We start from the raw sequence: 14022 nt of genomic DNA, 5'->3' as shown, positions 1-14022 counted from the left end.
AACCATCTCATTCTTTTTCGTCCCCTTCTCCACCTGCCTTCAATCTTTCCCAGCATCAGGGTCTTTTCAAATGAGTCAGTTCTTCGCATCAGGTGGCCAAAGGATTGGAGCTTCAGCTTCAGCTTCAGTCCTTCCAATGAACACTCAGGACTGATCTCCTTTAGGATGGACTGGTTGGATCTTCTTGCAGTCCAAGGGATGCTCAAGAGTCTTCTCCAACACCACAGTTCAAAAGCATCAATTCTTCAGCACTCAGCTTCCTTTATGGTCCAACTCTCACATCCATACATGACCACTGGAAAAGTCATGTATGTAGCTTTGACTAGACAGACATTTTTTGGCAAAGTAATGTCTCTGCTTTTTAATATGTTGTCTAGGTTAGTCATAGCTTTTCTTCCAAGGAGCAAGCATCTTTTCATGGCTGAAGTCACCATCTGCAGTGATTTTGGAGCCCCAAAAAATAAACTCTCTCACTCTTTCCACTGTTACCCCATATATTTGACATGAAGTGATGGGACCTGATGCCATGATCTTAGTTTTCTGAATGTTGAGCTTTAAGCCAACTTTTTCACTCTCTTCTTTCATTTTCATCAAGAGGCTCTTAAGTTCTTCACTTTCTGCCATAAGGGTGGTGTCATCTACATATCTGAGGTTATTGATATTTCTCCTGGCAATCTTGAGTCCAGCTTGCGCTTTATCCAGCCCAGCATTTTGCATAATGTACTCTGCATATAAGTTAAATAAGACAATATACAGCCTTGATGTGCTCCTTTAACTATTTGGAATCAGTCTGTTGTTCCATGTCCAGTCCTAACTGTTGCTTCTTGACCTGCACACAGATTTCTCAGGAAGCAGGTCACATGGTCTTGTATTGCCTTCTCTGGAAGAATTTTCCAGTTTGTTGTGATCCACACAGTCAAAGGCTTTGGCATACCAGAAGTAGATGTTTTTCTACAACTCTCTTGCTTTTTCAATGATCCAATGGATGTCGGCAATTTGATCTCTGGTTCCTCTGCCTTTTCTAAATCCAGCTTGAGCATCTGGAAGTTCATAGTTCACAAACTGTTGAAGCCTGGCTTGGAGAATTTTGAGCATTACTTTGCTATTGTGTGAGATGAGTACATTTGTGTGGTAGTTTGAGCATTCGTTGGCATTGCCTTTCTTTGGGATTGGAATGAAAACTGATCTTTTCCAGTCCTGTGGCCACGACTGAGTTTTCCCAGTTTGTTGGCATATTGAGTGCAGCACTTTCACAGCATCATCTTTCAGGATTTGGAATAGCTCAAGTGGAATTCCATCACCTCCACTAGCTTTGTTCGTAATGATGCTTTCTAAGGCCCACTTGACTTCACATTCCAGGATGTCTGGCTCTAGGTCAGGGATCACACCATCGTTGTTATCTGGGTCATGAAGATCTTTTTTGTACAGTTCTTCTGTGTATTCTTGCCACCTCTTCTTAATATCTTAATAGCTTCTGTACCATTTCTGTCCTTTATTAAGCCCATCTTTACATGAAATGTTCTCTTGGTATCTCTAATTTTCTTGAAGGGATCTCTGGTCTTTCCCATTCTATTGTTTTCCTCTATCTCTTTGTGTTGATCATTGAGGAAGGCTTTCTTATCTCTCCTTGCTATCTTTGGAACTCTGCATTCAAATGGGTATATCTTTCCTTTTCACCTTTGCCTTTAATCAAATCCCTTATGATTATACAGTGGAAGTGAGAAATAGATTTAAGGGCCTAGATCTGATAGATAGAGTGCCTGATGAGCTATGGAATGAGGTTCGTGACATTGTACAGGAGACAGGGATCAAGACCATTCCCATAAAAAAGAAATGCAAAAAAGCAAAATGGCTGTCTGGGGAGGCCTTACAAATAGCTGTGAAAAGAAGAGAAGCGAAAAGCAAAGGAGAAAAGGAAAGATATAAACATCTGAATGCAGAGTTCCAAAGAATAGCAAGAAGAGATAAGAAAGCCTTCTTCAGCAATCAATGCAAAGAAATAGAGGAAAACAACAGAATGGGAAAGACTAGGCATCTCTTCAAGAAAATCAGAGATACCAGCAGAACATTTCATGCAAAGATGAGCTCGATAAAGGACAGAAATGTATGGACCTAACAGAAGCAGAAGATATTAAGAAGAGATGGCAAGAATACACAGAAGAACTGTACAAAAAAGATCTTCACGACCCAGATAATCATGATGGTGTGATCCCTGACCTAGAGCCAGACATCCTGGAATGTGAAGTCAAGTGGGCCTTAGAAAGCATCACTATGAATAAAGCTAGTGGAGGTGATGGAATTCCAGTGGAGCTATTCCAAATCCTGAAAGATGATGCTGTGAAAGTGCTGCACTCAATATGCCAACAAACTGGGAAAACTCAGTCGTGGCCACAGGACTGGAAAAGGTCACTTTTCATTCCCATCCCAAAGAAAGGCAATGCCAAAGAATGCTCAAACTACTGCACAATTGCACTCATCTCACACGCTAGTAAAGTAATGCTCACAATTCTCCAAGCCAGGCTTCAGCAATATGTGAACTGTGAACTTCCTGATGTTCAAGCTGGTTTTAGAAAAGGCAGAGGAACCAGAGATCAAATTGCCAACATCCGCTGGATCATGGAAAAAGCAAGAGAGTTCCAGAAAAACATCTATTTCTGCTTTATTGACTATGCCACAGCCTTTGACTGTGTGGATCACAATTATCTGTGGAAAATTCTGAAAGAGATGGGAATACCAGACCACCTGATCTGCCTCTTGAGACATTTGTATGCCAGTCAGGAAGCAACAGTTAGAACTGGACATGGAACAACAGACTGGTTCCAAATAGGAAAAGGAGTTCGTCAAGGCTGTATCTTGTCACTCTGTTTATTTAACTTATATGCAGAGTACATCATGGGAAACACTGGACTGGAAGAAACACAAGCTGGAATCAAGATTGCCGGGAGAAATATCAATAACCTCAGATATGCAGATGGCACCACCCTTATGGCAGAAAGTGAAGAGGAGCTAAAAAGCCTCTTGATGAAAGTGAAAGTGGAGAGTGAAAAAGTTGGCTTAAAGCTCAACATTCAGAAAACGAAGATCATGGCATCTGGTCCCACCACTTCATGGGAAATAGATGGGGAAACAGTGTCAGACTTTATTTTTTTTTGGCCTCCAAAATCACTGCAGATGGTGACTGCAGCCATGAAATTAAAAGACACTTATTCCTTGGAAGGAAAGTTATGACCAACCTAGATAGCATATTCAAAAGCAGAGACATTACTTTGCCAACAAAGTTTCGTCTAGTCAAGGCTATGGTTTTTCCTGTGGTCATGTGTGGATGTGAGAGTTGGACTGTGAAGAAGGCTGAGCGCTGAAGAATTGATGCTTTTGAAGTGTGGTGTTGGAGAAGACTCTTGAGAGTCCCTTGGACTGCAAGGAGATCCAACCAGTCCATTCTGAAGGAGATCAGCCCTGGGATTTCTTTGGAAGGAATGATACTAAAGCTGAAACTCCAGTACTTTGGACACCTCATGCCAAGAGTTGACTCATTGGAAAAGACTCTGATGCTGGGAGGGATTGGGGGCAAGAGGAGAAGAGGACGACAGAGGATGAGATGGCTGGATGGCATCACGGACTCGATGGACATGAGTCTGAGTGAACTCCGGGAGTTGGTGATGGACAGGAAGGCCTGGCGTGCTGCGATTCTTGGGGTCACAAAGAGTCGGACATGACTGAGCGACTGATCTGATCTGATATCTTCTTTTCTCAGCTATTTGTAAGGCCTCATCAGACAATCATTTTGCATTTTTTGGGGGGGGATCGTCTTGATCACTGCCTACTGTACAATGTCACAAACCTACATCCATATTCTTCAGGCACTCTGCCTAACAGATCAAATCCCTTGAATCTATTTGTCACTTCCACTGAAATGCAATGTAAGGGATTTGATGTAGGTCATACCTGAATGGCCTAGTGGTTTTCCCTACTTTCTTCAATTTCAGTCTGAATTTGGCAATAAGGAGTTCATGGTCTGAGCCACAGTCAGCTCCTGGTCTTGTTTTTGCTGACTGCATAGAACTTCTCCATCTTTGGCTGCAAAGAATATAATCAATCTGATTTCAGTGTTGACCATCTGGTGATGTCCATGTGGAGAGTCTTCTCTTGTGTTGTTGGAAGAAGGTGTTTGCTATGACCAGTGCATATTCTTGGCAAAACTCTGTTAGTCTTGTCCTACTTCATTCTGTACTCCAAGGCTAAATTTGCCTGTTATTCCAGGTATCTCTTGACTTCCTACTTTTGCATTCCAGTCCCTTCTAATGAAGAGGATTTCTTTTTTGAGTCTTCGTTCTATAAGGTCTTATAGGTCTTCATAGAATGGTTCGACTTCAGCTTCTTCAGCATTACTGGTTGGGGCATAGACTTGGATTACTATTGTATTGAATGGTTTGCCTTGAAAATGAACAGAGATCATTTTGTCGTTTTTGAGATTGCACCCAACTACTGCACTTTGGACTCTTTTGTTGACTATGAGGAGTAGAAAGTCTAATGAAAGTAGAAAATCCAAAATCACTGTGTGAGGTGAGATTTTTGGAACATCTACAGATTTTTCTTTAACCTATGTTGTAGATAAATTATTGGCTTCTCTGGTGGCTCAGATAGTAAAGCATCTGCCTGCATTGTGGGAGACCTGGGTTCGTTCGCTGGGTCTGGAAGATCCCCTGGAGAAGGAAATGGCCACCCACTCCAGTATTGCTGCTTGGAGAATCCCCAGGGACAGAGGAGCCTGCAAGTTACAGTTCATGGGGTCGCCAAGAGTTGGACACGACTGAGTGACTAAGCACACACACATAGATGAATTATAATTATTTAGACAGAGAACAAATATAGACATATTTTCAAACAAATCAAATTTGTTTCTTACACTACTGAAGTGAATATGAACAGTCATTTATTTAACATATATTGTTTTTATATCTCTTAAGTACAGTTAAAGAGGACAAGTTGGGGAAGAAAAACATACAAGTTTGCAAATGTAATATCTCACAATAGTATGAAAGATGTTATTAAAAAGAAAAATATGTGGCAAATATTTTATATGTCAGTGTTAATATATTAATAATCAATTGTTATTACCATTACATTACCATAATCTTTAATACTTATCATTTATTAAGATTATGTTCAGTTTTACATGAGTAAAATTTTACTATTACAAAATTAGTACCACTTAACTCCCATTTAGCAGACTAGGAAAATGAGGCCATGAGATATGTAGATACATAGCAATAAGTAGTGGAAACAGGATTAAAACCCAAATATATCTGCAGGAGTGCATGCTTAGTCACTCAGCTGTATCTAACTCTTTGTGACCCTATGGACTTTAGCCCACCAGGCTCCTCTCTCCATGAGATTTTCCAGGCGAGAATACTGGCATGGGTAGCTAGTCCCTTCTCCAGAGGGATCTAATATATCTGACCAGCATTTAAATTCTAACCATTATACTGTAGGTTTTTTTTTTCTATATTTTGTTCTAAGACAAGTCCATATCTACTGGCAACTATTATTTTAGCATCAACACAGACAAAAATCTATTAGTGTTTATTTTCACTGCTTTTTTAAATCTCTTGGAATATTTGCCTCTTAGCTGGATCAATAAGGATTACTTTTCTGTTTATTATTTGTCTTTAGGGCTGTGACATGCAGATGATTTATGACATGCTGCTAAGATTGAAGTCCGTTGTCTATTTACCTGGTGACTTTGTCTGCAAAAAGGTGAGTGCCTGCAACTTTTCAAATGCATGACTCATAAATAAATATATTTGAAGAGTTCAGATATAAATCAGGAGAACAGTTTAAACAAAATCTGCCTAGGGTGAGCTCCAAAGTATGAAAATAATCATGAGATACAATTCTGTAAAACAATAATGTGCTTTCAGAGTTCAAAACAGAATAAGACAATATGGATTTCATTACTTATAGCATATGAGTGTGGGTGGTCTGAAAAGTCGGTTTGTGTATATGGAAGTCATCAACTGTCATACCCCATTAATTCCAAATACCTTCCTTTAATTCTACCTTTTCCCTTAAGAAGTGAAAGGTGGTTCTGCCCCTTTTATGTCTTCAGCAAACTATCAGTTACCTCCATTTAGCTCACCCAGTTAGTGGATAATCAATGCCATATTTTTTAAATTTTACTGTAATTACAAAGTAATACATGGTCATTATTTTTAACATGGGAAACACTTAAAAGCACAAAGCCAAAAACTCCAGCATCCATAAATAACCACTATTAATATATTTCAACCTATCTCTTTTATGAATAGATTGATGGATAGTTAGAGCTTGTTCCATAAAATTAGCATCATACCTGCCTTATGGGTGAAACTTGCTTTGTCACGTCACAATATATCATAGGAAGTAATCTACAACCTCCTTTTTAAAGCTGCATAGTATTCCAGTCTATGAATGTATCATAATCAATTTCCAAGTGTTTGCTATTATAAATAACTCCAAAATGAGTATTTTTGCACATCTCTGATTACTAACTTAAGGGAGAGAGAAGGAATGATGACCTTGGGTTTTTCATCTTGAGACATTAAATCAGTTGTGAAGGCAACAATCAAAATTAAATGTAGAGAAAGATGAGTAGTTCAAAGAAATGAAAGGTGATCCAAAACCCTAGGGAGTTTACAGACAAGTGGGGGTAAGAAGCACTTACATCCCAAAATAATGTGGTAAATGCGGTGGGAGAAGTAAGCACAAGCTGTAGCGGGACATAGGTCGAGAATGCTTCTCCCTGGGGTGCTGGTAAGAGCTCCTGGAGAAGATGCTGGTCAAGCAAAGTCCTGAAAAATGAATCGGCATGAACCAGGAGAAAGAAGAAGCAGGAGTTCCAGATCAAGGGGAAAAGTTCACATGAGCTCAGGCAGAAAGGAAGGAACTGTCTACGGAGAGAGTGTATGGAACTACAAGTCAAAAGCTGGAAAATATGAGTGTCATTTATTCAGTGAAACTCAATAAATAATTTTGAAATGCTATGGGCCAGGCACTGTGCTAGATACTGGATATACTCAGTATATATCAGAAAAGGGTGGTTCTTGCCCTTCAGAGGCCTACTGTCTGATGCTGGGGTATTCAGTTCACAGTCTACATCAGATTCACCAGAATTTAGAAGTCTAGGCTCCATCCCCAGCAATTCAATTGGTCTGGTAGAGCCCATATATCAATACTTTTTAGGCCTCCCGGGTGATTCTCACGTGCAGCCAAAGTTGAATATCACTGTCTTGATGGAAGAGATGAACAATGAACAAATTAAATAAATGCGTAACTCCAAAACGTGCTAACTTCTATGAAGGGAATGCAGAATTTGTGTGGTGGCAAAGGTACTTAATTTAGATTGGAGGACTCAGAGGTGGGGAGGTTGTCAGATTGTCAGACATAATCTTTGTGAAAATCTAAACAGAAATAGTTCTCTAGTTTAAAAAAAAGAAAAAAACTAGAGAGGACAGTTTTTTAGATGAAGACTTGGGGACATGAGGCAGGACAGAACTTGACAAACTTAAGGAATTGAAGCACATAATCAACTAGCATAATGGCAAAAGACAAAGTCAGATAGAGGGAAGGTACTTTAAGTCACCCAGGTGAAGAGGTGGAAATAATGTAGTCTGCGAGAGAGGATATGACTGGAGGTACATCTTTAGGAACCAGCATATAACAGAACTGATAATCATAAGAAGCTCAGCAAAGGTACATGAAAAAGACCAAGGTTGTAACTTTGAAGAAAAACAGTATTTATGGAAGAGGTCAGTGGAGAAGAATCATGGAGGGCAACTGAGAAGGAGCTCTCAGTAGTAAAAGAGGAAAACATGGATGAGACATTGTGATATTCATGAAACCAGGAATACAGTGTGAAAGCGTTAGTCGCTCAGTCATGTCCGACTCTTTGCAACCCTAGGGACTGTAGCCTGCCAGGCTTCTCTTATCTGAATTTCTCCACGCAAGAATACTGGAGTGGGTTGCCATTCCCTTCTCCAAGGAAGTCTTCCTGACCCAGGGATCAAATCTGGGTCTCCTACATTGCAGGCAGATTCTTTACCATCCGAGGAATATATAAGCCCACACAAATAAGCCCAGATTAAAAGTGGGCATACTGATGATATGAAATCATTTTCATGAAAATGGAAACTGCAAACCACAGCTCGATTTAAGGACTCCTTTCAATCAATGATGCATTAGGATGGCATGGCCTTAATGCACCCAAATAGCCTTTCAATTTGTTCCAATAGCAGCAGGGACTGAAAATTGAGACAACTCATAGAAACTTTAGCACTCATGCCCCTAAGCAGTGAAAACTTGCTTAACAAAGTGTGAAATGCAGAGTAGATGCAGCCTTTTGGCTTCTAATTTCTTCTTTGCATCACATCCATCACTTAATAATAAAAACGGATCAGTTGAACACAAATGAAGGAAGGGAAAAAAGTAAGCAGGGGGAAGAGCAGAAATGAAAAGACATGAGACCCAAGCCACGTTTCTCTGCTTCCGTTTCTGTTTTAAAGAAGGGATTTAATTAATAGTAAACGTAGAGATGAAAAGTTGTTACTTGACCAGATTTTAGACAGCTGAATTCAGCTTTGCTTTTGCTTTATCATTTCCACAAATCATTGTAGGAAAAGGGAAGAAAAACAAACAACCAACATGTTCATTAGAGGTCATTTAAATAATTGAAGAAATGGCAGGGCTCAGACTGAGTCTGCTGACCTACCTAATCCTCTAAGCATCTCCTAACACTGGGTTCGCATTCCCAAGTTTCCCCAAAGGAATTAGATACATATGCTTGAAAGTGTGAAAGTGTTAGTCACTCCGTCGTGTCTGACTCTTTGTGACCCCATGGACTGTAGCCATCCGGGCTCCTCTGTCAATGGAATTTCAGGCAAGAATACTGGAGTGGGTAACCATTCCCCTCTTCCCAACCCAGGGATTGAACCTGAGTCTCCTGCATTGCAGGCAGGTTCTTTACTGTCTGAGCCACCAGAGAAGCCCCAATCCTCTGGATGGCTCCTAAACTCACTGAGTGGCTAGCTTGGACTGCTTCAAAGAGTGTTGGGAGTTTTCCCAAGATTAATTTGCAAGAATTAATTTGACTGTCATAATACCCCTGCCAGCCTTGGAATAGCCTTTCACAGGGGAACTCGGAAAATTTTAAATGCTCTCTCAGGAAGAGTTACCCTATTGTATATGAAGTGCTTGCATTTCTATACTTTCTCCAAATTAGCACGTAAACCAACCACAAAAGCTTGGTTTGGTCTTATTTTGCACATGCTGTCAGACCTTCTTCTCTAAGGAATGTCTACTTCATTTGAATGCTAATTAAACTTGCAGGAAAGTCTTAAATTAGCCTAGAAATATGCAAGAAATAGTGAAAGTTTTGGTCCGGTGATTATGCCAGATCTCCTTGAAAAATTATTGAAATGATCATTAAAAAATAATTAAAAGTGCTGAACTATATTTAAGTACCCATTACGTACTTCTACCTCCAATCAGCTGTAAAAACTGCCTTTGAAAAATCATTCCAGTTCCTTGAGAATGACTTCATGCAAAAAATGAAGGAATATGACCATGTTCTAATCATTACTTCTTGGAGTATTTCTTGAAAAACTAATTTTCAGACACTGTCCCTCATTTTAAAAATAACTCATAGCTAATTTGTTGGGTTTTAAAGAGATCAGTCTTGCTATTGGATTCCTCATTAAATATGTTCTATATGTATAGATATACTATATCATATTTAATACACATATTATATAGTCAGGTGACATAGGTGTGTTGCTGATTCTAATGCTGTCATCTGCCAGCCTCACAAATTTGCCCAAGACACTTAACTTTTCAAGTCTCTACTGGTAGCTGAGATGGTAATGAATCTGATCTGCAAAGCAGGAGACCTGAGTTCAGTCTCTGGGTCAGGAAGATCCCCTGGCGAAGGGAATGGCTACCACTCCAATATTCTTGCCAGGAGAATTCCATAGACAGAGGAACCTGGCAGGCTATATAGTCCATGGGGTTGAAAACAGTCAGACATGACTGAATGACTTACACACTACCAAATTTAAATAAAACTAATGATATCTTTCCTATATGACCTCACTGAGATTTTTGCAAGAATTATATAAGTTAATATCTATGAAAATATTTTGCAGCTATAAAGTAGCATGTTCTGATCAAACAAACACAGGCATAAAATAAGGAGCAATGTAAAATCTGACATTGTGAGTTTAAAAATACTTTGCAAAAATGCAAGATGTATTATTAGTATTGATATTATGGAAATAACTATAATTAGATCCATCTGTATTGGAATTTCTACTCAGATCTACATTTGGGAATAAATATATGCTTAATATTCTCCACAATGCAGAATTTAAATATACTTTTTGCATTGCTTCATCCAGAGATGTGCATTCTAGGCTTCCTTTTGCTTCTAATTACTGTCATGGAGCGTTGGTTACTCAGCCAAATATTAGCCAGTAAGTCAATCTGTGCCTTTATTTTCTTTCTGTACAATGGTAAAATAATAATATCTATGCTAACTTCCTCATAAAAGTCATAAGGAGATAAAATGAGAATGTCACAGATGTCAGCTAAGAGGTAGAACCTAAAAACTTCAAACTTAACCTAACAGTTAGAATGTGACAGTAAGTAATGATCAGGAAAATAACCCTTGGTATTAAAGAATTTCCCAGAGAATGGTGAAATTATAAATTATTCATAAATGAGTTGTCTACGTCATAATTCCTATGCTCAGCACTGGAACAAAGGAGACATTGTCTCAGTCTTTGCAGAGCAGAAACTATAATCAACCTTGTTTAATCCTAAATTAATTTTAGTGTGTTCTAATCTTCTGAAAATATGATTAACAAGAATATTTGATGAACTCAAATAATCTAGTCCCCTCCTAAGCCAAGTATAAGAGAATTTATTGTATTTATGCTATTTTTAATAGCTCAGATTGATCAAGACTCAACTCATTAAGACATATAGGTACTATTATCCAGTTTGCCTAGTATTATGACAACTGTCTTATTTAAAGTTTAACAGCTTTTCTTGACCCAAGTGCCATTCAGGTCTCTTGTAAAGCATATTTATTCTTTTTGGATCCTGGAGTGAGATGTGTTCCAAGGGTCCCACAATCACCCACTAGTTTGGTGATTTGCATGACTCAATGTAAAATGGTATTTATCAACTAAGATTTATTATAGTAAAGCATACAGTGCAGGAAAAGCAAGAAAAAGACATTTATAGGCAAAGACTAGAAAAATAAGGTGCAGATTTACTAGGTCCTACTTCCACGAGGGTCACATGAAATTCATCTTTATCACCTGCTGTGGACAAGGAAAAAACATCTCTGCTAGGAAAACTCAACACAGTCTTGGAGTCTAGAGTTTTTAAATGGGTCTGGCCACATAGCTACATGACCAGCCATAGTTCAGACTACAAACTAGACACCAAGTACACATCATAAATCTTCGTGTTTACATTAAACAGTGTTGACAGCCGGGTACATCCCGCCACGCTGCCTGAGGCATACAGAACAGCATCATTAACCAGTGGCTATGTGAACACTCCAGGAGTTTAGTTCTCGGGGCTTTGAACAAGGGTCATTGCCCTGGTTCCAGGGTCCCCAGAGATAAACAAGAACTGAATAAAAACAACCTGCTGCATTAACACTTTCAATGTGGAACAAGAATAATAGCTTAAGGGTCTCCTATGCCCCAATTACTAAAATGAGATCTCAGAGCTATAGGCAGAAGAGTAGAGTTCATCTTTGAATGACTGTAACCCATACTCTTTGCATAAATTAAGCAACTTCTTCAAAGCAAAGCAGTGGTCACCAAAAAATAAAAAAGAAAAGGTTGCTGTTCTTACAATCTCTAATTTCCTCTCTCCAATCCCATTCCTGAAACAATGTGCTAGCTAAAATATCTTTGACTCTCCAGTGACGGCACACAGTGCTCTCATTTTGAAGAGTATCACTTTCCTTATCATTTCTTTTCACGTGATATATCAAACTAATGTCCATAACCCCCTCAAGTCTTCAAATAATTGCTTTTACACTTCTTTCCTTTATGTTTATTCATCTAGAGGAGTGTATATTTCTTTAATTTGGGGCATAATTGTCAAGAATAAAGTGACTATCATTTCCTCTTTTTATTTGGCATACAGGGAGAAATTGGCAAGGAAATGTATATCATTAAGCAAGGAGAAGTCCAAGTTCTTGGAGGTGCTGATGGCAGTCAAGTTCTGGTTACTCTGAAAGCTGGGGCAGTGTTTGGAGAAATCAGGTATCCAAAAGACACCTTGTAGATGTTGAAGACTGTCATTTGTCATAAAAGAGAAGTCTTAAGTCGTAAAATTCCTGCTCAAATTCATCAGTGGTTTTATTGTGCTGACAACATGGATAGAATAAAGATTTTAACATTTCTATTTATCCTTTCCCTTCCTCCAAAGACCATTTAAGCCCAAGACTTAGGTCAGTGCCTGGCATAAGGCATTTACTCAATATATGTTGAACAATGGATGTGTGCATGAACGAATGGATGAATGATGAAAGAAGAGATTGGGACAGCTAGGCATCAGATTGTTGGAAAGCTGGGGTGCCAGGATAAGACAGTAGTTTGAGTAGGTGAGTGATAACGATTATCGCTGTGGGACCAAATTACCTGAGTCCAAATCCCCATCCCTCTACTTAGGAACAAAAACCTTTGTTTCTTTGTTTCTTGAACCATCTGTCCCTCATCTTAATAAGCTGGATAATATTAACACATATCTTAGAGGATTGATAAGTGAGTTAATTCATTAAAGGCGCTTAGAGCAATGTTCAGCATCTATTAGGAACTCAATAGATATTAGCTATTGTTATTATTATTTGCTATTGGCCGGGAGAAGTTTGTCCTAAAGGTGAGTTCCCCAAGAGTAAGAATCAGTTCAGTTCAGTCGCTCAGTCGTGTTCGACTCTTTGCGACCCCATGAATCGCAGCACGCCAGCCCTCCCTTCAGTATCCTATCATTTTGCCTTTTCATACTGTTCATGGGGTTCTCAAGGCAAGAATACTGAAGTGGTTTGCCATTCCCTTCTCCAGTGGACCACATTCTGTCAGACCTCTCCACCATGACCCGCCCATCTTGGGTTGTCCCACCGGCATGTCTTAGTTTCATTGAGTTAGACAAGGCTGTGGTCCTAGTGTGATTAGATTGACTAGTTTTCTGTGAGTATGGTTTCAGAGTGTCTGCCCTCTGATGCCCTCTTGCAACACCTACCATCTTACTTGGGCTTCTCTTACCTTGGGCATGGGGTATCTCTTCACAGCTGCTCCAGCAAAGCAGAGCCGCCGCTCCTTGCCTTGGACGAGGGGTATCTCCTCACCACCGCCCTTCCTCACCTTCAACATGGGACAGCTCCTCTAGGCCCTCCTGCGCCCGCGCAGCCACGGCTCTTGGACGTGGGGTAGCTCTTCGTGGCCGCCGCCCCTGGCCTTGGGCTTGGGGGCGTGGGGTAGCTCCTCCCGCCCGCCGCCCCTGACCTCGGACGCGGGGTAGCTCCTCTCCGCCGCACCCCCTGGCCTCAGACGCGGGGTAGCTCCTCTCGGCAGTTCCTGCGCCGTCGCCGTCTGGCACTCTCGGCCACTGCCCCTGACCACGGACGTGGGGTAACTCCTCTTGGCCGCCGCCCTTCAGGCATGGGGTCCTCTCGGCTTCTAGTTGACCCTCAATATCTATCAGGATATTGGTTCCAGGACCCCCACAGATACCAAATTTCACCAGTGCTCAAGTTCCTTATGTAAAATAGCATAGTAGAATCAGCCATTTGTGTCTGTGGGTCCCTCGTGTGAGGGTTCCACACCCCAGGATTCAACAGACCAGCCTGCACAACCTGTGTGCAAATGCACAACCTGTGGATACAAAGGTCTGATGCTACAGACAGCAAATTTAAGCATTTTATGGGCTAAACATTTCGTATATATTATTACACTCATGTATTCCTCT

The 14022-nt window shown here is 40.2% G+C and overlaps 1 protein-coding gene across 1 annotated transcript in view; it reads left to right on the top strand.

The window, feature by feature from the left end:
* CNGB3 (cyclic nucleotide gated channel subunit beta 3) overlaps positions 1-14022 on the top strand; it is a 191217-nt gene that overhangs the window by 152402 nt on the left and 24793 nt on the right. The window contains exons 14-15 of the mRNA XM_044928514.2: positions 5674-5757; positions 12202-12320. Coding sequence (XP_044784449.2) covers positions 5674-5757; positions 12202-12320 — 203 coding nt within the window. The remainder of the gene's footprint in view (positions 1-5673; positions 5758-12201; positions 12321-14022) is intronic.

This window comes from Bubalus bubalis, chromosome 15 (assembly GCF_019923935.1).
Source record: "Bubalus bubalis isolate 160015118507 breed Murrah chromosome 15, NDDB_SH_1, whole genome shotgun sequence".
Taxonomy (NCBI): domain Eukaryota; kingdom Metazoa; phylum Chordata; class Mammalia; order Artiodactyla; family Bovidae; genus Bubalus; species Bubalus bubalis.
The sequence above is the reverse complement of the archived record's forward strand: the minus strand, read 5'-3'. Positions and strand labels throughout refer to the sequence as shown.